General features: G+C 47.9%; 1 protein-coding gene across 1 annotated transcript; it reads left to right on the forward strand.

Annotated features, from left to right (window-relative positions):
* Window positions 1-6,019: 6,019 nt before the first annotated feature.
* Window positions 6,020-24,589, forward strand: NEIL2 (nei like DNA glycosylase 2). The gene is made up of 5 exons (XM_081269095.1): window positions 6,020-6,232; window positions 7,742-7,881; window positions 11,846-12,189; window positions 21,969-22,165; window positions 23,568-24,589. Exons 2-5 carry the CDS (start codon window positions 7,744-7,746, stop codon window positions 23,879-23,881), a joined length of 993 nt encoding a protein of 330 aa, XP_081125221.1. The 5' UTR covers window positions 6,020-6,232; window positions 7,742-7,743; the 3' UTR covers window positions 23,882-24,589.
* Window positions 24,590-26,362: the final 1,773 nt, after the last annotated feature.

The raw sequence follows: 26,362 nt of genomic DNA on the forward strand, positions 1-26,362 counted from the left end.
TTCAGATTGCCCCTGAAATGCCATCATTCCACAATCATGCAAATGTGTCTTGTCCCATAACAAGGACCAGCCTCAAGAGCGTCCAGGTGCAGCTTGGGAAGCGCTCTCTTCAGGCACCTGTCCCTCTGGTCTGCCTGCCCCTCCGGGTGTCACTCTCATCCAGTTACTGAGGCTTCTCTCCCTTAGCCTCCAGGGGCCCAAGGCCACCCTGTAAGCTCTGGCTCCCCTGTGACTTCTGTGTTTCTCTGATGGCCGCGGCAGGGGCATTTGCAAGGAGGCTATTGATTTGAAAATGACAGGGAACCAAGTGCAAAGCCAAGAGGACATTAGAAGCCTAATCTTCCGAGTCCAGTTCCGCTGGCCTGCGCCTTGCTACCTCATCCCTGGGCTGGCACCCCCCAGGACTGAGGGTTTAGTTTTCCAGAGCAGTGCAGCACAGCTGTGCCCTCTGTCAACAAGAACGTGGAGGGATCATGAAACGCCTGTGGGCACCCTAGGCTGGTGAAGAGACCCAGGTGAGGAGGTCTTCAGGTAGGTGCAGGAGGCAGGTGGTAGATGAGGCCCTCACCTACAAACCACTGGATTCCTAAGAGTCTGTAACTGGGCACAACAGAAGTTCCAGCCAGCTCAGGTCATGGGAAGTCAGTGCTTCCTGGTCAGTGAATCTCTGAGCATCAGGAGTTAACTGGGCCAGCTCTGCACTGGGGGCCATGCTTGCAGGCTGTGTTACTAGTTTCCTCTGCTGCCTGGTCTAGAAGATGAATTTGCTCAAGTGAAATGAACCATAATTAGAGATGTAAACATTTTGAGATTGAGCTTCTCTCCTCTGTCCTTTGGCTTTTGGAACTCAATTTAAAAAAATGGAAAACACCTGTCATTTCTAGGGTTCTTAATTATCTGAAGCTGTCTATCTGGGATGGAAGACAGATGGGTGAGGAAAGACAGAGACAGTCCACATGGGCTGAGGACCAGGACTCTGTCGAGCACAGCAGTAGGTTGTGCCGTCTACCATGACTTCCAATCAAGGAGTTGCTGCATTAGTCAAAGAATTCACAGGTGGGGCTGCAGTGGGATGGCAGGAAACACTTTCAGGAGGTCAGCCCCTCGTCCCCATCTTTATGACATCCTCAAATGCAATCTGTATACCTTGCCTTGGAGAATTCCTTATAGTGGTCTCCAGTCTCATCAGAGTTCCCCTTGCTGGGCACATCATCACCGTGGTCCCCAAGTCTTGAACAGTTCTAGCTATATAATCATTTGGGTTTACCTCATTTTTCACCATCAGAAACCACTGGATTAGATGTAGTGTCCATGCCTACGAAGTCACAGGAAGGTGACTTGCCTCTCCCTGTGGGTCCTTGGCACAGAGGAAACCTCAGAACCTGAGATTTGAATGTGCTCCTTCTAGAGTCTAGATATTGGTGCAATACAGGTGAAAAGTACAACCTTTCCTGTTAGATTTTATGATGCTAACAGAAATTTTAGAAATCATTATTTTTTATTTTTGAGAATTAGGAGGTTGGACTCAGGGGCACTTGATCACTGAGCCACATCCCTATTTTGTATTTTATTTAGAGACAGGGTCTCATTGAGTTGCTTGGTGCCACACCATTGCTGAAGCTGGCTTTGAACTTGTGATGTTCCTGCCTCTGTCTCTGGAGCCACTGGGATACAGGTGTGTGCCACTGTGCCCAGCTTGATATTTCAGAAATTATATAACCAGTGAGCCTTGTCCCTCAGAGAAGTCACCTGGAAACTGCACTCTGAGTGTCACAGTTGTTGCTAGTCAGAACCTTCCATAAACAACCTGAGAGAGCAGGCTGCGTGTCACTTAGCCACATTTAGTTTGAGGCCCCAACAGAATTCTATCATTTGGCCCATGTTTGTCACCATCCTTGTTCTAAATGCCCTGCAAATAAGAGAAATTTGACATCAGTGAGAAGCTGATGAAGAAAAGCCCATAGGCCCTGGAAAGGAATCCCCTCAAAGGAAGCCGGGGGGACATTTTTGGGTCTGTGATTGCCACGCTGAAGAGGAAGCACCCTGAGGCTTAGTTCAGTGATTTCTGAAAACTACCCAAGGCCCTTGGCATTCTCCCTCACTCCCCAGCTGCGCTGACAGGTTTGGGAGGGTGGCAGTTACAACCTGGAATAGTAGGAGGCCTGCTGCAGGATTCCCAGGACAAAATATTCAGGATCAGTCATTTCTGCAATTTGGGGCAGTGCTTTCTTTTGTCTTTAATGTGGTGGGGGGGCGTCACAGACTTCTCTGTAAATGTGCAAAAACTGTGTTCACGTTCCCCCAAAAGGTAAACATAGCTTGCAATTTTGCACACCACTCAGCATTTTAGGGTCATGTGTGTGAATTCTGGAAGCTTCTCCGTACTCCCCTGGTTAAGAACCCCTGCTCGGGCTGGGGATGTGGCTCAAGCGGTAGCGCGCTCGCCTGGCATGCGTGCGGCCCGGGTTCAATCCTCAGCACCACATACCAACAAAGATGTTGTGTCCGCCGAAAACTTAAAAAATATATATATATATTTAAAAAAAAAAGATTTGTTAAAAAAAAAAAAAGAACCCCTGCTCTGAGGGGCTGGGGTTGTGGCTCAGTGGTAGAGCGCTTGCCTAGCATGCGTGAGGCACTGGGTTCGATCCTCAGCAGCACATAAAACAAATAAAGATATTGTGTCCACCCAAAACTAAAAAAAAAAAAAAAAAAAAAGAACCCCTGCTCTGAGGCTCTGGTGTCCTCCAGGGCTGCAAGGTTATGTCTGTCACCCCAAACATTGCAAGTTTGTCTATGGTGCCCTAGACAAGCTGGGCCCAGAATAAATCTTGATGTTTAGTTATGGAGCCGAGCAATCAAACCTTCCCAGGGCAGTCGTCAAAGCCCCTGAAGCTGCTCTTGGCTCCAGGATTGTCTTGCAGCCTAAAATCTACCTGTTGGCACAGTTCTCCAATGACAGGGCTGGAGGACTGTTCAATACCTTCCTTCCAGGAAGTAGAGGTATGGACTCTGTGAGAATTCAGTGGGGTTACAGGAGACAAGCTACTAGGACTTTCAATAGCTGAAACAAAACAGAATGAAAACTGAATCCTGCTAAGGAAAAGGAAGCCCAGAGCCGGGATGCTGCCTTATTTACAGACTGTGGGAGCTTCAGAGATCATCTGAGGGTCCAAACTTCTTGTACCACAGAACTGGTGGGGGAAAAGCATCTTTACTCCCTACCTGCCCTCACTAGGAAGGCCTGGAGACGGGACCTGCATGGTGCTTGCAGTTTGTGCATTTACCATGTGGGGGCGCCCACACTATCCTCTCCTTTTCCACCTCCAGTATCCTTTGAGTTTTCAAGACATTAAACTGAAAAAATTCTGCTGAAACCACCTATGCCTATTGAGCACTACTGCATACAAGACACTGCTAATAGCTTTACATAGCCACAGAAAACATTGCATACCCTCACAAACATGAAGATGATATTGCCCATGAGTTTTAAGTCATTTGAAGGTCACAAGGCTTTCAAATGTTGAATCAAGATTCACCCCATGTCCGCTGGACTCCAGAATCTGGGTTTTAACACCCACCCTGATTCTTTTAAATAATGGAACCGTACAAGCTGGGGATCTTTACACAGCTTGTTTCTAAGCACTTTACTGGTTATGTGTGTTCCCTAACTAATGTCACATTTAGTCATTATTTCAGCTTCAAAGTACTATTCTTTAGGCCCTGGCATGTCAAGCATGAAGTGTGGTCCTTGGACCAGCAGCATCAGTCCCTAGGAACTTGTTGAAAAGACAAAATCTTGAGCCCTGCTATGGACTGAGCCAGAATGTGTGTTTAAACAGGTTTCCAGGTGATTCATATGCTCATTAAAGCTTAGACGTATAAACTGGACGAGGTGGTGCACACCTGTAATCCCAGCAGCTCAGGAGGCTGAGGCAGGAGGATCATGAGTTCAAAGCCAGCCTCAGCAAAAGTGAGGTGCTAAGCAACTCAGTGAGACCCTGTCTCTAACAATAATTTTAAAAAATACAAAATAGGACTGAGGATGTGGCTCAGTGGTCAAGTGCCCCTGAATTTAATCTCTGATACCAAAAAAAAAGTTTGAAAAGTATGGTTTTATGTCTAAAATACCACGAAACAGATGTTCAATTTAATGAATAGACTCAAAGATATTGTGACTTGCTTACATTCCCACAGATAATAATGAGTCAACATGTAAAGAACTTACAAACTGACATGCATATAGAAATTTCTCAATAAGCAATAGCTATAGGGCTGAGGTTGTGGCTCAGTGGAAGATTGCTTGCTTAGCATGTGTGAGGCACTGGGTTGGACTCTCAGCACCACATATAAATAAATAAAGTAAAGGTCCATTGACAACTTAAAAACAAAAACAAAACAAAAAACCAAAGAGGAATAATTATAAATGACAGAGCCAAGCTGTGAACCATATAGTTTCTTACCTGCATAGTCCCCTGATATCAGAAGAAGCATCTCAGATGGGAGGCATTCATTCTATCAGATTGAGGCTAGACTCCCCTTCCAAGCACAGCCAATCTACAAAGGGGGAACAAGGGATTCTGAAAGCTACCAAGGAGTGAGCCTGATCCTAAAGCAAGAGGCATCCTGTGGTAGGGATGCTATTTTCCCAAAGAAGCAGATACAGGAACTTGGAAACCTTGTCCTGCAAACCCATGTCCTCAAGCCTCCCCGTCTCTGCCTCTAGGGGTCCTCTTGACCCTAGATATCTGAGACCCCCAGGCTTTCCTCTCTTTACCTGCCCTAGCCCTTAAGTAGGTGACACCATGGAGGCCACCTATATTGTGTTCAGGGACTGGGCCTGGCTCCCTATGCCAGATAAATCCTCTCAGGGCCCTCCATTAGGGTACTGGAACTGCCATCCTGGTCGTTTCCTGAACACCTGCTCAGCATTTTCCAAACTTCCTTGCTTACTGACTCGAAAATGCTGGCTCCCTGTTCGCCTTGGAGAACTAACAACAGAATGTAATTATCTTTGAATAGCCTATTACTTTATTGCCTTTATTCTTTCAAATAAAAAAATCAATATGCTTTTTTATAGGGAAACTGACACCTATATTACTCAGAATGGCCTCCAAATCCTGGGCTCAAGTAATAATTTTCTGCTCAGTCTTCCAGTAGCTGGGACTATCACCCAGCTTTACACTGTTTTGTTTTGGTCCTGGGGACTGAAACCAGGGCCTTGTGCATGCAAGGCAAGCACTCTACCAACTGAGCTATATCCCCAGCCCCCTTTACACTAATATTTTAAAGCAAAATATGCTTATAGTAAAAATAATAATATTAAAATCTTATAAAGTAAAATAGCCCATCCTTTAAAAAGGGGTCTGGGAGCATATCTCAGTGTGAGAGCATTTACCTAGCATTACCTGAGGCAGTGAGTTGAATTCCAGCACTGAAAAAAACACAAATAAAAACTTCATAGGAATTTCTTGACAATCTGTTTCCTTTCCCCCATTATTACCCCATTAGCCCGAGTCAAGGCCTGAACCACTCAAAGGCTGTCCCATTCGGAGCTCAAGACTTTTCTCTGTAACTGTCCTTATAAATGTGCTAAGAGTGTTTTGCTTTCTCAATTCCAGAATCTGTCTTTTTTCCACCTCGCTTTTTGCCCTTTACTCCTGTCCATCTGCCACCGGCCCTGCTTCCGGCGCCCCCAATCCAGGGAAGAGGTCCTGTCCCCCAAGACAGAACTCCAAGCGCACACACTCCGCTGGGGGGGGGGGGGGAGACTCCGCCCCCACCACGGGGGGCCCAGGTGCACGCTCACCCCGGGGGCGCGGCCCGCCCCCCAGGACATAACTCCACGCCCACCTCCCGGGGGAATTGCCCGCCCCTCGCCCCTCCACCCCAGGGGCGGAGTCCGCGCTCCCGGGCAGAGCGCCACGCCCATCCCGAGCGGGGTTGCCACGCCCCCACGGCAGAGCCCCGCCCCAGTCCCGCCCCCAGAGCGGACCTCCCAGTTCCGGGGCGCGGGTCCTCCCCGCCCACGTCCGCAGAGACCGAGGGGGCGGGCGTGTGCGCCGCGGAGCTGGGGCAGGCCGCGGGGCCGCCTACCGCGACCGAGGAGTCCAGCCCTGGACCGCCGCCTGCCCGGAAGGTGGAGTAGAAGGACGGGGCCGCGCCGCCCCCGGCTTCCTGCCTGGCCGGTGCCCGGGCCTCTGGGCCCGAGTCTGGCTCCTGCGCCTCGTAGGTGCGTGACTGAAAACGCAGATACAGAAAAATTGAGAAGCGTCTCTTAAAGGCACCCACACCCTGGCCGAATTCATTTCCTTTTTGCGTGTTGACCATGGCGCCTCTGTCCCGGGAGTTCCAGGGACCCTCATTCCAGTCTCTGCGCCCCCTTCTCCCCCGAAAGGCAGTCATCTTAGACTCTCCTTGGGGAGCAGTTTGCCTTGGAAACGGCAGCGAAGACCTTTTATTCCCCTTCCTCGCCTGTCACCCAGCCTGGCGACCTGGCTGTAACTGTCCTGCAGGAAGGGGCCCTCGGTTCTCATCTTGCGGCCACTTCTCCTCCTCCATCAAAATACTTAAACCTGTCCATGAGCCGAGTGATTCAAGGTGTGGGTGTCTTGCAAAGGGTGGCTTTTCGGGAAGCTTTCTGTGTAGGAGGCAGTCGGGCTCAGAACTGGTGAAGGTCGGTTGTGTCTGGCAAGCCGACCTCCAGCCCAGCAGTTTTCCCTTGAGGGTCTGAGTAGGGGGAACATTATCACTTTCAGAGAATATAAAGTGTCACAGATTTTAAGATGCATGTTATGGAATGTGCTGCTGAGGAGGCTATGAGAATTCCTGGAATGTAAGAGGCATATTCAATTTTTAAAAAATATTTTAAATTTTTTGTTAGAGTCACCCAAGTAATAGCTGCCACCTGCCAGATACCTGCGTAATTTTCACCATGACTTACAGCACATAACTTGTGCTGAGGAAACAGGTGGATTAGTAGTGCCCTGGGTGAGGATGGGATGTGCAGAACACTCAGACTGCCTCACACAGGGGGCTCTCAGTGAACTTGGATGATTGGGTGAAGGTCACAAATGGCCTGCAAGACACTGCAGGGAACCAGTGCTGCTCCGTGGTGGTCAGGGATAATTGTTGTAGTTCAGCTGGGCACTGCCCCTCCCGGCTCTCAACTGGCTTGGCCAGTGTCTGCACTTGTCGGTTCTGGGCGCTCTTTGCATTGTGGCCGCCCCTCAACCCCAGGACTGAGCAGATCTCATGCACATCTCCCCTACCTGAGGGCTGGTCACAGGAGGACCAAGTCCCATTGTCCCCTAAAAGTGGGGGGCTCCCTCAGCAGCAGAGGGTTGGAGTAATTGTTTTGGGAAGTGGGGAGGGGGAGGAGGACAGAGCTGGAGTTGAGTTAGGAGCGCACAGTCCAGGTAGAAGGCAATGAGGGTCGTTCCCCAGGTGGCCACCGAAGTGGGTGGCACCCATGATGTGATGGCTAGCACGCTGTTGGTGCTTTATAAGTGTGTGCTGAATGAAGAAAAGGCAAGAGGAGTTGGGAACTCATTCCTGAGAAGTGGGCTCACACCCTTCTGTGGCTTTTCTTCCTCTGATGGGTCCCTGTCCCTGCTTGTGCTCTCTCTTTGACCATATAGACTGTTGAAGTTTGTGGCAGAAACTGGCTATTTAGAGCTGGGAGAATGAGGAGTGCTAGAGAGAATGAGCTAAGGTCTCTTCTGCCTGTTTCTGCCTGCAGAGATGCCAGAAGGACCATCTGTGAGGAAATTTCACCATCTGATCTCTCCCTTTGTGGGCCAGCAGGTGGTCAAGACAGGGGGCAGCAGTAAGAAGCTATACCCTGCCACCCTTCAGTCTCTGTGGCTCCAGGACACCCAGGTGAGTTCTGCATCCTCTGCAAGTCAGGCTCCCTTAGCCCATCCTGTGCCTTCCCTGGAATCTGCCCCAAGAGGTCTCATGCTCTCCCTCCCATTGGCCCTGGACAACCACTGCACGACTCCACTTGGGTCCTGGTCTTTCAGTCTGACGTTTCCCAGCCAGAAGTGGGCATTACGTGGACTTGGGCTCTGAAGATCACAGAGGCATGAGCTGGAGACCCCCATTCAGAGTCCGGAGACATTCTGATTATTCCAGCTGTGTCTGATGTTCAGCTTTGGGCTGGGAACCAAGTTTGATCCTTGTGCCAGTGGGGATGAAAGAAAAGAGGATTGCTGCAGGTCTGGGTTCAAACCATCCATCTTTTTCCTGAGAAGGAGTCAGAATTCCTTCAGGCGGCTCACTGGCTCTGTGATCTGACCCCTACAAGCCTCTCTCGCCTTTGTACCCACCCCAGTCTGTCTTTGATCATCCTGAACTGCCCCAGCTCGGGTCATTCTTGCCCAGGGTTTTGACATGCTGCTCCCCTGCATGAGCAGGTCTTCCCTTTTCTCCTAATTGCCCTCTCAGTTTACCATGGTGATTTGTAGTCTGTTTCTGAATTATACTTGGCCATCTGTCCTCGGAGAAGCTTGACACTAGGTGAGACTCTTTTCCAGGAGGACACCTGAACTTCCTCCTGTTGTACCTATTCCTGAATTTGTGCTGCTTGTGGTGTGAAGGAGACGGATAAACCTTGTGTCCTGAGTGCTTAGCTGGACACCCAGCACATAGGAGGCACAGGGTAAATGTTTGCAGGCCACAGAGTAAACTCAGTAGACTGTGTTGCTGCTTAGCTGGGAGCTCTTAAGCAAGTCTCTTAGCTTTAGAGTGTTTGATTCAGTCGTATTCAGTCATGGGGACGAGGCACCGGCTTGCTGCTACGGCAAGTGGACTTTATCTTTCCATCTTCACCCATGAGTTACATGTTTCAGAGAACTATCCACATTGTGGAGCCAGGTCTTCCAAACTCCAGGCTGTGGTCTCTCTGTACAGACTGTCATGGGAGGTTTGTAGCTGCAAGGTGTGGTCCCTTGTCTCTGGACTCCCGCATTTATCATAGTGCTTGTCACAGAGCTGGGACTCAGAGAAGATTAGCAAATGGCAGTGTGGACAGAAGGATGTGCGGCAAGAGTGCTTGAAGGTGGACCCAGAGCTGGTTTCGCAGCAAGCTGAGGCAGAATCTGTATTGTGGGAACCCAAGAAAGGCCCAAGGAGGTGGCTTTGGGGAGCTGCTTAATGGGGCTCTCAGGAGCACTCTTTCCTACCGTCTGTCGTTGTGTCCTTGCCCCTGAGGAGTGCAGAACCAGATGAGGAAGGAAGGACTTGTATCTCCACAGGGAAACTGACAGCGGTGCTTAATGGGGAGGAGTGGAGCTCAAGGTTAAGAGCCCAGTGAGGACCTCAGGTAGGGGGCATCCTGTCACCTGGAGGATGAACTTTGAAGACTGGAGGATTTAGATGGACTGGGGGGGGGGGAAATGGGCATTTCAGTCTGAGAAGGAATTATAGACAGGAAGAGGGACGGGGAGTAAACAAGATGGGTTCTACTCTGCAAGCCGTTTGTCTGACACCTTCCTCTTCAGCTCTCTGCTTTCTTGGTAGGAATTGTCTTGACTGCTCATAGCACACTCAGAAGGTGACTCATGCAGCTCCTGTGATGGGACATTCAGAGCTCGGCAGTCCTTGTGTGGCTGTTGATGTCTGTATTCCACCCATTTCCGTGGGTTGGAGGTGGGTTTAGGAATAAAATGTTACTACATACTTTGACTTTTTTTCTTTTGTGGTGCTGGGGAATCCAACTCAGGGTCTTGTTCCTGCTAGGCGGGTGCTCTGCCACTAGCTTACTTGGACTTTTTATTTTTTAATTTTTTTTTTTGTAGTTGTAGGTGGACAGCATGCCTTTATGTTATTTGTTTATTTTTATGTGGTACAGAGGATTGAACCCAGTGTTCCATGCATGCAACGCAAGTACTCTACCACTGGGCTACAGCCCCATACTTAGAATCTTAACCAACCCGCCAATTAAAAATTTGTAACAGCTTTGGGCTGTGGTTATAGCTCAGTGGTAGAGTGTTTGCTTAGCAGGTGAGGCACTGGGTTTGATTCTCAGCACCACATATAAATAAATAAAGGTCCATTGACAACTAAAAAAAAATTTAAAAAATTTATAACAGCTTTATTGAGATATAATTTTCAAAACACACAGTCTGCCAAGTTAAACTTCATAATTCAGTAGTTTTTAGTATATTTACTGAGTTTTCCATGATTCGTTTTAGAATCTTTTAATCTTTTTTTTTTTTTTGGCAGTGCTGGGGGTTAAACCCAGGGCTTCTCGCATGCGAGGCATGCTCTCTACCACTAAGCTCTACCCTCAGCCCCAGAATATTTATGTTACACCCAAAAAAACTCTGTGCCCGTTAGCAGTCACCCCATTTTACCCCAGCTTTCAGCAACCACTAATCTACTCTCTTTCTGTAGACTTGCCTCTTTGGGACATTTTATATATGTGGAATCATGTAGTATGTGTTTCTTTGATGACTGGCTTCTTAATATGATGTCAGATTCATGTATATTATAGCAGGTATCAGTACTTTATTCCTTTTTGTTGCTGAATAGCTTCCACTACATGGGTATGCCACATTTTATGATTGATGATGTCCATTCATCAGCTGATGGATAATTGGAGTAATCTGCTGTGGACACTGATGTGCAAGTGTTCGTGTGGGTGTGTGGTTTCAGTTCCCATGGGTCTGGAATTGCTGGGCCTCTTGGTAACTCACAGAGTGGATCTTCTTGTGCTCACCAACTCTTCTTTCCATGTTCTCCTAGTCTCTGGTGTGTATCTTACTTTTTCTTTTTATTGTATATAAAAAAAACACATGGGCTGGAGATGTGGCTCAAGCGGTAGCGTGCTCGCCTGGCATGCGTGCGGCCCGGGTTCGATCCTCAGCACCACATACAAACAAAGATGTTGTGTCCACCGAAAACTAAAAAATAAAAAAATTAAAAAAAAAAACACATAACAAAATTTACCATCTTAACCAACCTTTTATAAGTGTGTGGTTCAGTATTCAGTTAATTATGTTCATGGTATTGTTGGGTAGATCTCTAGATCTTTTTAAATCTTTCCTAGCTGAAACTCGGAACCCATTAAGCACTGACTCCCCATTTCTTCTCCAGCCCCTGGAAACCCCCATTCTACCTTCTGCCCCTAGGAATTAAACTGCTTTGGATGCCTCATAGAAGTGAAGTCAGGGAGCATTTGTCCTTGTGTGACTGTTTCACTTTGTGCAATGTCCTCAACCTTCCTGCATGTGGTAGCGTGTCAGAATTTCTTTCATTTAAAAAAATATTTATTTATTTAAAAAATTTTAGATAAACTCTTTTATTAGATTTATTTTATTTATTTGTTTTTAGTGGTGCTGAGGATGGAACCCAGCTACAACCCCAGCCCCCAAATTTCTTTTATTTTTAATACAACATTGTTCCGTTATGGACATACCGTGTTGTGTTACCCATTTATCTCTTGGTGGACACCTGAGGCTGGCTTTGAACTCATGATCCTCCTGCCTCCAGAGCCACTGGGATTACAGGTGTAGCCACGGCACCTGGTTTGTGCTCATTTCTTAGCCAATTCCTGAAAACATTGGAAACATTCTGCTCAGATATTCTAGGGTGGCTGTGCTGTCTGGCATAGGTCTGTCTTTTACTAATCTAATTCTTCCAGTTGCTTCTAGTCACTTTGAAAGCCATGGGCCAACTGGCCACACCACCACAGCAAAAAGATCAAAAGGCAGGACCCAGATACGCAATCTGGGGCGGCTTCACAGCAAGGAGAAGGAGTCAGTGGGCAGTTGGGTAACTGTGTAGCCCTTAGCTCCTTTTTGGGTCTGTAAAGCTTAGATCCATGTTCATTTTTTCCTAGGTTCATGGAAAAAAATTATTCCTTAGATTTGATCCAGATGAAGAATCGGGGTCCCCTGGTAGCAGCCCACTGGCAGAGCCTCCACAGAAAGGAGCAAGGAAGGAAGAGACTGTGGCCCCAGAGCCAGCCTTGGGGCCCAGCAGACTCAAAACCTCTGATGAATCCTGCCCGTCCGTGGAGCTTGACCCCAGTGTTCCCGAGGGTCTGGGGACAGATGGCCCTGCAACAGAAGCCCCGCGGTGGCTGCAGGTCAGCTTTGGTCTGTTTGGCAGTGTCTGGGTGAATGAGTTCTCCAGAGCCACGAAAGCTAACAAGAGAGGTGACTGGAGGGATCCTATGCCCAGGTAATGGTGTGGATGTCGGGGTTCTTGGCAGGGTCTGCAGTATTCCTGAGGTCCCCACCATGGCAGGGTGTGGTGCTGGGTGTGGGGGGTCACGCCCATGTGGATGGCCAACCCTAGCACCTGCTGTTCAGGAGACAGAAGAGGCTGTGGTATTTACCCAGGTTGGGAAGTAGGCTGCGGTCTGCACCTGACGGGGAGATCGTGACTCCCTGGGGTGGCCTGGAGAAGGGGAGTTTCCAACACATGTGGTACTTGAGGGCAGATGGTCTCTGAAGAGCATTTCATGCCTCAATTTCTAAGGGACCGGTGAAACGTCGGAGGAAGAGACCACCAAGAGACTGTCTTATGCAACAGCAGGAGGGTTTATTTGGAGACCAGCATGCTGGGGCTCAGAGCTCACTAGAGCAAAGAGAGATAGAGCCCTGAGAACAGCTTAAGCCGAGCTTATATACTTTCCTTGGAGAGGGCAGGGAGAGAAGTTACATTTTGTAGTTTGGCAATTGGGGACAGCTCATTCTGGGAACAAGATTAGCAAACAGTTCACAGTTGGGGACAGCACATCCTGGGAACAAGATTAGCAAACAGTGTTTTGTTAAGCATATAGAAAAACGGAGTGACAAGTACCTACCTATTTTATTAACCTTTCATTTTCCACTTCTTCTTCTGGCTACTTTTAATCATAAAAGTGATCATTGGAGGGTGTCACATTTTATGTCTGCTAGTGGGGTATATTGTTGTCTGATTACCATAAGTTTGACTTGTCCAGTTTTGGGCTTGGAGAAAGGAAACTACATGGTTGAGCAAACAGGGTCCTAGAGTTAGCAACAATATAAGAATTATTAAAGGACCTGCCAGGGCTGATAAAAGCATAGTTAACCAGGGGGACTGTGTGAACCAAGACTCATACCACCCTTTTTAGGTCTCTCTCTCGCTGACGCTCTTCAAGGCGTCTTTTTAATTTACTCATAGATTTTTTTTTTTTAACTTCAGTATGGTCGGCATAAAAACAACATTTTTTTTTCTCAATGCAGCACAAAGGCCCTCTTCTCTCATGAAGAGGAGGTCCAACCCTCGCCTGTTCTGTAAAACAACTTTAGAGAGAGAGGTTAAAGATTCCTGTAAAGCTGTGATGGGGGTTTCTAGTATCTTTAAGTTTTGGTCCATTGCTGTTTCTAATTGGGTCATTTGTTGTGTCCCATGGACCAGGGCAGTGGTCCCTGTGCCCACCCCTGCAACAATTCCCATTCCTAATAAGGTGGCTAAAGTGAGGGATACAGGTTCCTAGCGGAACCGGGTTGTATGTCCCCTTATTTGATCTTTAAATGAACCTGCGTCATGATAGAGCACTCTGGGAAACATCTGCACCATTACATAATTAACCACATCTGTTGACCACTTCATGAAAACATAAATAATGTTCAAGTATATAGAATTATACTGTTGTAGGGACGGACAAGGCAAGGCACCTAAGATAGCACTGAAGACAGGGAAACAGTCCTATTTGGTTGCAGCCGGATTCAGAGGGCACTGCTTCTGTTATAATCAATGAATCCCCTGAACCCCAAGTTTAGGTAGTTTCAGAATTTTGTACTCAACATGTAAGGGAAGGGGCTCAGAAGTTCACAGTCTGCAGAAGTTCACAAAAAGCAGTTTTTGTTTCTGTTTTTACCTCTGTTCTGGGCAAGTTAACTTTTCAAGGACACCTGGGAGGGGGAGAATTTTTTTTCTTTCTTTTTTTTTTTCCTGCCAGCTGTTACCATGGAGCCCTGTTGATAACTTTTTTATCTTAGAAATGTAGCCATCTCTGTGAAGCCCCAGCTCAAGGCCAGAGGCCCTGTTCACGTATTTTGTGAAAAACTAGTAAGGGGGTGTCTAGCTTAGGAGTACTGATTTTTCCAGCCAGTGGCCAAGTAGAACAGGGCAACATGAAAAGAGGAAGTTTATCTATACTGAACTCTTTGTTAAAAGTCCTAAAGTCAGCCATGGTGAAGACTTCTGGAGAAGGTCAGTTAAGACTTTTCTGTGGGCTTGGTATAGAGGGGGAGGACGGGGAAGGCGGTGCTGAGAGCAGCTCCGTGGATCTGAGAATGAGGAAGGAGAGATGTAAAAGAATAATGGGAAAGGGGTTTGGGATTTTCCTAGCAACAAAAACTTGAGTAGTAGAACAGGTAGAGAAGAGGGGAAGACTGGAGTGAGTATCCCAAAAAGCCTGTGAGGGACTTTAAATTTTTAGTAACCTGTTTTCAGTGATGACAAAGCAACTTTAAAGACCATTTTCATTACATCTTGGATAGGGGTCTGAGGAATCTCCTCAGCTGGTTTGAGCTTTGGGTTAGCTGGTAAGAGGACCTGGTGGGACCCGGTGTGGGCATTGACAGGAGAAGAGAGGAGTGAATGGGTGGAGAGATACCTCAGTACCTGTTACTTCAGCAAGGGGGCAATGGTCTGAGAATGGGCGGAGGTTTGGGTTCCATCAGGTAGCCCCTGTATGTTTACATCCTTATGACTTACAGAAGAAGTCAGTTTTTCCCCCACACAGCCGTGACTGTTTGTGGCTTTGATAGTCCGCCAGGCAAACATAGTAATCTAGGTTAGCCAACTTGCATTTGGCTCGCGTGTCCCTACATCCATAATGTTTGTTTCTATTATCTATGGTATGGAGGGGATGACACCTGATGTCGTCTTACGTAGATGAAGTTTCCCACTTGATATCGGTGTGGAGTTCTTTTGTCCCCAGGTTGGTAGGCAGTGGCCAGCTGTTTCCACAGGTATCACTGAGTTTTTTCAAGAGCTTTAAGTCTGTCAAGCAAGGGGGTGTGGAAGGGATTGTTAGGTCTTAGAGTTGGGGTCAGGTCCCTTACTGGAGGAGGGGCACCATAGAGAATTTCATAGGGGGTGAGGTTACACAAAGAAACAGAGGGAGTATTTCTTGTATGAAACAGTGCATAAGGCAGGAGCATAGTCCAATCTTTTATGCCGGTCTCTAAGCTTAATTTCGTTAAGGTCTCTTTAATGGTTTTATTTATTTTTTCTACCTGTCCTGAGCTCTGGGGTCTATAAGCACAATGTAACTTCCAATTAATCCCTAGGGTCCTGGCCAACCCCTGACTTACCTGGGCCATGAATGCCGGTCCATTATCAGACCCTATTACCTTAGGCAGGCCGTATCTTGGAGAAAATATCTTTCAGGATCTTCTTGACCACCATTTGCGCCGTTTCTTTTTTTGTGGGGAAGGCTTCAATCCATCCTGAAAATGTATCTACAAAGATTAGGAGATATTTAAGTCCATACCTTGCTGGCTTAATTTCAGTAAAGTCCACTTCCCAAAATTGTCCTGGTCTGGTTCCTCGAAGGCGCTTTCCTACAGGAGGCTTGGAGGGGTAAGCATTAACCAATTGATAGACCCGACAGGCTTTTGTTACCTGTTCAGTTACTTCCTTTTGCTGTGAGCCGGTTAGTGGAAAACTCTGTTCTTGATCCTTCAGGAATGCCTGCAGTTTCTTTGAACCAAGGTGAGTGAGTTGATGTACATTTTTAACGTAGTGTAGGGCTTTCTGAAATTGCAGGCTGGGCTCAGTAAAGTCGAGGAGTTCAGTGTCTGTGTCCTTATGTTCCCCCGGTGTGGAAAGTGTTAACATGGTTACTCCGTTTAGGGCTGCCAATTTAGCCTCTTCATTTGTCCTCTTGTTAGATGGGGGTGGTATCTGCACAACGGTTTGTTTTCTGGGCTCAGTGAGCCATCGTTTACCGCCCCTAAGGGAATAGTCCAGGAAGATTACTTCTTGCTGGCAAATTTGGGCCTTTTTGGCAGAAGCTCTATACCTGAGTTGAGCAAGCTCGGATAATAGTGCTTGGGTCCCAGACTCACAGTTTTCCTTGGTATCGGCTGCCAGTAGCAGGTCATCCACATATTGAAGCAGGGTGACTTCGGGGTGCGTAGTTCTGAAGTTGTTGAGATCTCTGTGGAGGGCTTCATCAAAGAGAGTGGGGGAGTTTTTGAACCCCTGTGGGAGTCTAGTCCAAGTTAGTTGATCAGACGTTCCGGTTTCTGGGTCTACCCACTCGAAAGCAAACAGCAACTGACTATCTTTATGCAGAGGCAAGCAAAAGAAAGCATCTTTTAAGTCCAGGACAGTATACCATTTTCGCTCAGGGTTCAGGGTGCTAAGCAGATTGTACGGATTAGGTACTGTGGGGTGAATGTCCTGCATTCTGTTGTTGATCTCTCTTAGGTCTTGAATGGGGCGATAGTCCCCAGTTCCTGGCTTTTTTACTGGTAGCAAGGGAGTGTTCCAGGCCGATTGATAGGGCCTTAGGACCCCTAAGGCCAGATATTTCTGAAATGGGGCCTTATCCCATCTTTAGCTACTTTGCTCAGAGGATATTGTTTAATATTAATTGGGGAGGCTGAGGTTTTTAACTCTACTGTTATTGGAGGTTGTTTTACAGCTAGGCCTAATTTAGCACTTTCTGCCCAGGCATCTGGGTAATCTGTTATCCATTTCTGGGATAGCTTGCCTGTTTGATCAGTCTTGGGGGGTGTGAAGAGTTGATGTTCATCTTCTACTGACATAGTTAAAGCCATGACTATAGGAGTTTTTACTGAAGGATTTAGAAACTCCACTTGGGGACCTTCAGGGTTAAAAGTTATTCTGGCCCGGAGTTTGGTGAGCAGATCTCTGCCCATCAATGGGGCTGGGCATTCTGGGATCACTAGGAAGGAGAGATGGAGTTTTCCTTTCCCAGGTCCATGGTCCTCTTAGTTGTCCAAGCCCGATACTTACTGCCGTTAGCCCCTTGAACTAGAGACCTTTTAGTTGATAGAGGGCCCAATGGGGCCTTAAGGGCTGAGTATACTGCCCCTGTATCCACTTCAAAGTTTACTGGGGTTCCCTCCACTTCAAAAGTTACCCTGAGCTCGGGGAGGGGATCCGAGCCCCGACTTTCCTAGTTATCCTCCAGAGTTAGAATGGCTGGCTGGCGTGGCTGCTTCTTTCTAGGGCACTCTTTGGCCCAGTGTCCTTTTTCTCTACAGTAGGCACATTGATCTGAGGCCAGAGGTGGCTTCTGGCGTGGGCCCAGGTATCCCTTTCTGTCTCCCTGTCTCTTAACTTCTGGCCTATTTGTTGTTGTGACCAGGACCTTAGTCAATGCCTCAGTCTGTCTTTAGCTTCTTTCATCCTCCCTTTGCTCCCTTTTTTTCTCCCTCCTTTGTTCCTTCTCTTCCTCAGTTTCTCTCTTATAGTATACCTTCTCGGCTTCTCTGACTAAATCTCTCAAAGTCATATCTTGTAATCCATCTAAGTGTTGTAACTTTCTTTTAATATCCAGGGCAGCTTGCCCAATAAAGGCCATCATGACAGATGCCTTTTGATCCTCTGCCTGAGGATCAAAAGGAGTCTATCTCCTATATGCCTCCATAATTCTCTCCAGAAACATAGAGGGAGATTCATTAGGCCCTTGAATAATCTCTCTTACCTTGGCCAAATTAGTTGGCCATCTAGCGGGTGCTCGGAGACCCGCTATTAGAGCCCGGCGATAAGTGGACAGATGCTCCCTACCTTCAAAGGTGTTGGGGTCCCAGTTGGGTCGGTTCAAGGGGAAGTTGTGTCAGTCGCCCATCTGGTCCGAGGATATTTTTTTCTAGCTTCCAGGAGGATTCTCTCTCGTTCCTCTGTCATGAAGAGAGTGCCTAAGAGTTATTGGCAGTCATCCCAAGTAGGCTGGTGTGAAAACATCAATGACTCAATCAGACCTGTGAGCCGGGTGGGGTCCTTGGAAAAAGGGGGATTGTTATTTCTCCAGTTATATAGATCTGAAGAGGAGAAAGGCCAATACTGGTAGGCTTGCATTTCTCCACCATGGCCATCCTCTATCATTGGCCCATAAGGACGGAGGGGAAGTATCACGGGGGCTTCAGGGTTTTTAATCATTCGCTGCCGGCAAGTTCTTTTAGCCGGGCCAGCTTCCTCCAGGGGAGGAGGGGCTATGTGTGCCTCGGGGAAGTCATCTGGAGGGTGCTGGGCCGGCTTAACTTCCTCCAATGGTGGAGAAGCTGAGTCAGCAGCAGGGGAATTACTTAGAGGGTATTGGGGGTTGGGGAATGAAGGTAGGGGATAAGGAAAGGGAGGAGAGTCCAGCAGAGTCAAATCTTGAGACTCAGGGAGAACAAAGGGTGGAGGAGGAGCAGAGGGTTTGAGAGATAGAATCGTGGGGGGAGGAGTAGGAGCAGGGACAGGGACAAGAAAAGGCTTCACCCATGGAGGAGGAGATTCACAGAGGTCCTGCCAAGTTAAGATATACGGCTGTTGATCTGGATGGCTATGTGGCCCTGGCTGAAAAACAATATCTCCGACTTTCGAATTAGTGGGGAGTAGAAAGATCCTTCTGGAGGCCATCCAATTCCAAAGGCGGGCCATTCTGAGGCACAGAGAGTCTGCCAGGTCCGGCGTTTTACTGAAAAAGAAAGATTCTAAGCCCTTAAGCGGACTTCAGTCCAGTGATCAAGGGTCAGGGACATAGGTGTGGAATGGCTCTGTCCCATAATGAAAGTTACTTGAACAAAGACAGGGACAACACAAATGTGACACAAACACGGACACACACAGTAAACGTGTAACACAAGTTCAGAGGCAAAGATTAAAAACAGACAGTGAATTCAACCTGAGAGAAAGAATTGCTGGCAAGACCAGACGGGTTGGCAGCAGAATATACCAGATGAGGGCACCTCTGTCCCTCCCAGATGAGGGCACTTTCGTCCCTCCCAGAGTCCTTCAAAGCGTCCCTTGAAAGATGTGGCCTGTGGCTTCAGGACACGTCTGTCCACCACTGCCAGGAGGAGCTCACACTCTCCGCTGGCAACCACACTCTGCCAACCCAAACCGAAAAACCAGAAAGGCTCTGAGAGTTCATGCTCTCTGTTGGGGTCTCCCTGTCCGGCGATGCGCTCTTCCCGGCCAACGCACCAAATGTAAGGGACCGGCGAAACGTCGGAGGAAGAGACCACCAAGAGACTGTCTTATGCAACAGCAGGAGGGTTTATTTGGAGACCAGCATGCTGGGGCTCAGAGCTCACTAGAGCAAAGAGAGAGAGAGCTCTGAGAACAGCTTAAGCCGAGCTTATATACTTTCCTTGGAGAGGGCAGGGAGAGAAGTTACATTTTGTAGTTTGGCAATTGGGGACAGCTCATTCTGGGAACAAGATTAGCAAACAGTTCACAGTTGGGGACAGCACATCCTGGGAACAAGATTAGCAAACAGTGTTTTGTTAAGCATATAGAAAAACGGAGTGACAAGTACCTATTTTATTAACCTTTCAAATTCTTGCTCTCTGAGCTTAGGGACAGGTTTGCCCAGGTTTTAATCTATGAATGTTGAGAAAAATGACTTTGTGCAGCCAGCTCCAAGTTTAGGGTTATTTCCTTGGGGCTTGTGCCAGAGGGGAGTTGCTGGTGAAGACAAGGAACGTTCTGTGGCTGCAAGTTTTCAGGGCTATATAGAAGCCTGGCTTGGCTGCCTTCTCGATAGCTTTGGGTCCTTTGTGTTCTTTTCATCAATTTGTTGAAGCTTGTGGACGTTCAGTCTGGTAGCCTCTGTGATATGTGCTGCCTCTATTGTTTGAGGCTCTCTGGTGTCCTTTGACTATGTTTATGATGCTTTTTGACATTTGGGGTTTTTACTATTTATGTAGTCAACAGTGTTTTTCTTGGTCACTCCTAAGTTTCCCTCTGACTAGAGAGGTCCCGTCTACTCCAGAGTCACCTGAAGGGTTTTGGTTGTTGTTGTTTTGGGTTTTTTAGGTGGTGGTGCTGGGAATTGAACCCAAGGCCTGATGCCTGCTAACAAGCATTCTTCCACTTATTGCATCTCCAGACCTTTTTATTGTTTTTTGAGCCAAGATCATGTTAAATTGCCCAGGCTGGCCTCAGACTTGTGGTCCTCCTGACTCTTATATTTTCAAATTTTGCTTTTAGGTTCCAGACTTTGTCTTTGTTTACAGTATCATGTAGGGCCCACAGGATGCTTTGGGCAGCTCAGGTAGCTCAGGAGGTCCGAGGGAGGCTCTCTGGAGCTGGCTGGTTCTGAGTCCTGCCTCCCGTTCCTGAGGCTGTCCTGGCTTTGCACATTGCCACTCCTAGGTTATTTCCTTGGGCCAGCAGCAAAAAGCAGTTGCAGTTTCAGGCTTTATACACACCCAGGAGCAGCCAGAGGGAGGAGCTGCTTTTAGGCTTCCACTGAGTGGACGGCTTGCTCAGGGCCCCAGCTGGGTTCCCTGCTGGCCACACCTGGTGAGGTGCTATGTTGGAATTAGTCACAAGCTGGGGGACCTGGACCGCTCTCGCTGAAACAGGCTCTCTCCAGAGCTCACCCTGGTGGTCACAGAGTGAACACGTATTGTCCTCTTCTGTTACCCTCTTGTCAATTCCTTTTTCTTGTTCATATTTTATAGTTGGCTCTGTCCTTTTTTTTCCCCTACTCGGCTTGCCTGAGTTTTATACTCTTTTTTGGTCTTTGAAGAAAATAATACTTGCTTTATATAATCTTTCTTTATAGAAGACTGTTTCTTAATTAATTTCCAAAATGTTTTGGAGTTTAGGGTCTTTTTTTAGTTTTTACTTATTTATTTATTGCAATACATGTGATTGAACCCAGGGGCACTCTATCACTGAGCTGCAGCCCCAGTCCTGTTTAATTCTTTTATTTTGAGACAGGATCCCACCAGGATCTCCAGGCTGGCCTCAAACTAGGGATCCTCCTGCCTCTGCCTCCCGAGTTGCTGGCATTATGGTTGTGCCCCACTGAAGCTCTAACCATCCAGATTTTACTAACATAAAAATTAAGACTGTTTTTGCTTACTCTCCCCACCTTTCAGATCAATCTTTTAGAGTATTTCTACTTGTTAATAATTTTCTATCATATTCACCCCAGTTTCAGAGTTTGTCAAGCTGATTTGGATTTTCAGTTCCAGGTTATTGAATTTAATTAATATCATTATATTGTAACTATACATTAAATAACATTAAAAGGGATATCTTTTATTTCAAGAACTCTTTCCTGATCCTGGCGCCGTGGTTCTTGGTGCACTGTCATAATCACGATCCATTGACTGGTGTCCCATGGCACCTGTTACAGAATTCCATTGCTCACTTCTTCACCTTCTCCCCATCTCCCCCATTGAGACCATTGCTGGTGTGATTTTTGCTGGGTATGTATCTTTTCTTGGAGTGGTTTCCTGGGCACTGAGAGTGGGTTCTCCTGGTCCCAGCTCTCCCCAGGGACATTCACTCCATCCAAGGCATGGGCTCAGGGATCTTCCCCTTCAGATGTGGAGGCAGTTCTGCTCTGATTAGCTGTCTTTGAGGTTGCCATCATTTCTTTATCAGCATTTATAACTTCATGGTCTGTCCCTGACAGCTCAGGGGATTGGGTCTTTTTGGTAAATCTAGCCTGGGGCTGGAGGTAGAGCCTCACTGTAGCCATTTCTCTGTGTTCCTTACTGGTGAGCCCCCTTTTTGTGTTCTAGGTCGTCAGACCCCCTGAACTTTGAGCTGTTCTGTTTTCCAGGTTTTCTTCTGTGAACAGAAGATACTCAGAAAAAATAAACCCACGTGTATGTTTTGTTCTAACAACTCCATTTAGCTCTGTGATGTCTGTGACTCTGACAAAGCCGTCCATTTTCTCTTCAAGGCCTGGCTTTCCCCAGGTTCGTCAGAGTGGCAGCGTAGTGTGACCTGAAACAGTGGAAGCTCATGTGCATGTGGTTTGTTCTTTCTTCCAGGTTGATCCTACACTTTGGTGGTGGTGGCTTCCTGGCGTTTTATAATTGCCAGATGTGTTGGAGCCCTTCTCCTATGGTTGAACCTACCTGTGACATCTTGTCTGAAAAGTTCCATCGAGGACAAGCCTTGGAGGCTCTGGGCCAGGCTCAGCCTGTGTGCTATACACTGTTGAACCAGAGATACTTCTCAGGGTTAGGTATGACTGACGGGTCAGGGGGGAGCCCCTCAGAGTCGTACAATGGAAAAGTCATTCATCTGGGAGTCTCGAGTCCTGAGGATAGTTCTGTTGGTCTTGACATGATGACTTTATCTCTTTAGCTTCCCTGGTCTTTAAAATTACACAGAATCTCAGGATGTAAAATGGATGATTGGTAATTTAGCATTATATTTCTTTCATAAGTTAGTATTTAGTCATTAGAGCCGGGCATGTGATGCTCGCCTCTAATCCCAGTGGCTCAGAAGGCTGAGGCTGGAGGATTAAATTCAACCTCAGCAACTTAGCAAGTCGCTAAGCAGCTTAGTGAGACCCTGTCTGAAAATAAAATACAAAAGAGGGCTGGGGATGTGGCTCACTGGTTAAGCACCCCTGGGTTCAATCTCTGTTACTACCTTTTGCCCCCAAAACAAGAGGTGGTTAGATAAGCATTTTCTAACTTCTGCTTCAGAATTTGTATCCTGACTGGATTCTTAGCCTATGCTTCCTGACGGTGCATTAGGGCGTGACCTCCTGAAGGGCAGGGGCCGTGCCTGTGCCCCTGGTGTCCTCCACTGCCTAGCGCCATCCTGGCACCAAGAGGCACGGGGCCAGGGTCTGCAGGCAGCTGGGAGTCCTCTGTTCACTAACAGGAAAGGGCAGTCACTTCATTCATCCATTCCCCCAAACCTACTGCACACCTGCCTCTGGTAAACTTGCCTTCTCAGCCTAACACAGCCATTGTTTAAAAAGGCTCAGCAAAACAGACCAGTTCCCCTGAGATGAGGTGGGGTATAATAAAGGCCCAGTAGGGTTAAAGAGAGAAACTGTGGGGATATTTTGAAGAGAGGCATTGATTCTGGAAGAAGGGGTTGAGGCTGGCTTCATAAAGAATGAGGCAGGAATAGACAAATAATTGAATAAGACCTCCTAACTCTGCACGGAACAGGCATCGGAACAGTTCATGTTTCTACCAGCCACTGAGCTCAGCGTTCTTAGGTGAAGTCTCACTGACTGCTCACAAAAACCAGCAAAGCCATTCCTGTTTTACAGATGAGGAAATTGAAACTTAGAGGCCAAGGAACCTGCAGGGCCATATGGTAGGATCTGGTCGAGCTGGGATTCCAGTGCAGGCGGTCAGGTGTCAGGCCCTTCTTGCAGCCTCTTGGCTGTGATGTGGGACCCACATGTGTTACTTCATTTTGCTTCCCAACAGCCTTCAGGGGGAGTGTGGCCAAATGCATTTTGCAGAGGGCATGGATGCGGAGCCTACCGCCCTGCCCCGGAGGCCCCCAGTGTGACAGAGGTCATGCTCCCCGCCACCACACCAGCTCTGCTCCCTTTGGGGTGGTTTCACTGTGGCCTGTTGCGTGTCCCTCCTCATCCTTTCCCTGCTTTGTTTCAGGGAACATCATTAAGAATGAAGCCTTGTACAGAGCCAGGATCCATCCCCTTTCTCTGGGCTCACTCTTGAGTGCTTCTCGCCGGGAGGCCCTGGTGGACCACGTGGTGGAGTTCAGTACGGGCTGGCTTCAGGGAAAGTTCCAGGGCAAGCCACAGCACACGCAGATCTACCGGAAGGAGCAGTGTCCTGCTGGGCACCAGCTCCTCAAGGAGCCCCTTGGGCCCCCAGGCGGGTTCCAGAGGCTCACCTGGTGGTGCCCGCAGTGCCAGCCCCAGGTGCCCTCTGAGGAGCCACAGCAGCTCCAACACCCCTAAGGCGCTCAAGCTCTTCTTGGTACTTGTCCTTGAGGACCATGGGGCCTGTGTGTCCAGAAGGGAAGGTGTGGGCAGGGATTGTGGGTGGCCACAGAGGACAGCCTGGGCTGTGAGGTGTCAGTATCCTTTATGTTCGTGTCTCTGGATTGTGCCTGAGGCACAGCTTTCATAGGGGTAGGTTTTCTTTTCTAGTTCCGTTGATTCTTCCCGAGGAAGGCAGTCTTCACAGGTGAGGGGGACACCCAGAAAGACGGTGGAGCCCTAAAACTGACAGCCGGGGTCGGGGGGGACATGACTGTGTTCCCAGCAAGGCTTGGCAAGCGTCCTGATTTGGAAAGTTTGGTCGATCTTAAGGCTTTTGGTTTTGAGAAACAGGAAAACGGAAGTTTCTTCCCCTGGGGGTGAGGACGGAGCTGCAGGAGAAAAGTGCTGGTCCAGCTCCTGCTGGCATCTCCCGCCCAGTGGGGATCTCAGGGCCTGGCAGCAGGCCAGCCAACCTCCGGGGATCCAGTGGCCTTTAAAGAGAAGCTAAAGCTACTTGTTTACTCCTTAAGTTGAAGTGTTTGTGACTGTTGATGCATCAACAATTCAGGAACCAAAGGACGTAGAGAAACATTCCCTCAGGTTGTTGATAGCTAAATGAAGCTGGACAGCAATAGGAAAATAAAGCTCTTTGCTATTTCTGTGTCATCTTTATTTGGCAGTAAAGGTTTTTTTGTTTGTTTTGTTTTTGTGTTCTTTGTTTTTTTTTTTTTTTTGTCTTTTCCTGCGGTGTTGGGGATCAAACTTGGGGTCTTAGGCTAGGCAAGCACTCCATTGTTGAGTACACCCCAGGCCCAGTGAAGGGTGTTTTACTGTAAATAGCATCTCATTATGAAGGTGGCCTCTCAGAGCTTGCTCAGTTGGACTGATGCATCCACTTACACAGGGAGGGAGGTGAGTGCCCGTCTGCCCCAGGGGAGCAGAGGTATACCTTTGCGTCTGGCACAAGGGAGCTGATGATTCCTGAGAGTGAAATTGAAAAGAGTAGCAGATGTTTCTGGCCTTCCTTTATGCTCATCTGTCTGAAATTACTGAGTGCTGTCCGTGGAGGGGGGTAACCACATCATAGCCAGCTGCTTCCCCTTGAGATAGTTAACATGAACTGACCAGTGCTGGGTGCTCACCTGCCCTCCCTGCACCAGGCATTCACCCTGAGCGGCATGCTCAGCCCTCACTGGGTGCTCGCTCTGCACTGAGCGCTCACCCCAACCCGGTGCTTGCCACTAACCATAGTTCTTGCACATAATCTGCAGAACAACCCATGGAGCTAGGTACTTGTTCTTTTTATCTTTACTTTATGAATGAGAGAACTGAAGTCTGGAGAGGTTAAGGAATTTGTTTGAGATCACACAGTTCAAGGTCCAGAACCACAGCTTTCATTCAGTCTGCCATAAAAACAAAAAAATCCACCACTAGAGACTGGGTGACTTAATAGACTTATTTCTCACAGCTCTGGAAATGGCAACTCCAGGATCAAGGTTGATTAGCTTACCCAGGCCCCTTCCTGGCTTGCAGATGGTGCCTCTCTGTGACCTCATGTGGGAGGGGAATGCTGAGATATCCTCCTCCTCTTAGAAGGACACTAGTCCCATGATGGGAACATCTCATGACTCAACTATGACTCCATTAACACCTAATCAACACACAAACGCTCCATAACAGCCACCCACTTTGTGCCCACCGCACTGTAGCCCCTTCGTGGGGTACCACAGTTTCCACAGGAGTAGAACAAGTCCTGGCTCACATCCTCCAGAACACTAGGGATATGCCCTTCAGGGAGCCAGGTTCCCTTTGTTCATCAGCTCTGAAAAAGTGATCCAAGGAAGGATCGTGCCTTACAGATGAAAAGTGTAAGTTGGAGAAATATCACGTGCCATCTCTCCGCTTGGACATTTGTGGAGCTCTTAAAGGCTTCAAGAAATCCCCCCCACAGTAATGCAGACTCTCTTAGTTTGCTCTACCTGGTGTTTCCAACCCAATTTTATTGTGAATTCTTTTTCTCTCTCTCCCTTGGAACGCAGTGTAGAATATAGCTGTTATGATTCATGGGATCCTAGACTTTCTAAGCATCACTTGACTGGATGCTCCAGTCACTGTTCCAAGGTGCCCCTGTGTTTTAGACCATTGCCTGCAGCTAGAATCAACAGTCCTATATCTAAATCCTTCCTTTGTCATGTGGACTTTTCTTTGTGCATGCACACTTCTGCTGTCTCCTTATGGGGATAATGTCCCTGTTGGATCAGGGGCCAACCCTTGTGACATCATTTAAGCAATTTCCTCAGAGCAGCCGGTGGCACAGAGCTTTAATCCCAGTGACTCAGGAGGCTGAGGCAGGAGGATTGCAAATATGAGGCTGACCTCAGCAATTTAGTGAGATACTGTCTCAAAACAAACTCAGGCTGGAGTTGTGTCTTAGCAGTAGAGGGCTCACCTAGCACA

The sequence above is a fragment of the Spermophilus citellus genome (genome assembly GCF_964194105.1).
Source record: "Spermophilus citellus genome assembly, chromosome: 16".
Taxonomy (NCBI): Eukaryota; Metazoa; Chordata; class Mammalia; order Rodentia; family Sciuridae; genus Spermophilus; species Spermophilus citellus.

Bases quoted from the DNA above. Each gene is read 5' to 3' on its own strand.
- NEIL2 (XM_081269095.1), top strand. From the start codon at position 7,744: ATGCCAGAAGGACCATCTGTGAGGAAATTTCACCATCTGATCTCTCCC. The intron at 12,190-21,968 runs GTAATGGTGTGG...TCTTTCTTCCAG, and splicing joins TGGAGGGATCCTATGCCCAG to GTTGATCCTACACTTTGGTG. The intron at 22,166-23,567 runs GTATGACTGACG...GCTTTGTTTCAG, and splicing joins GAGATACTTCTCAGGGTTAG to GGAACATCATTAAGAATGAA.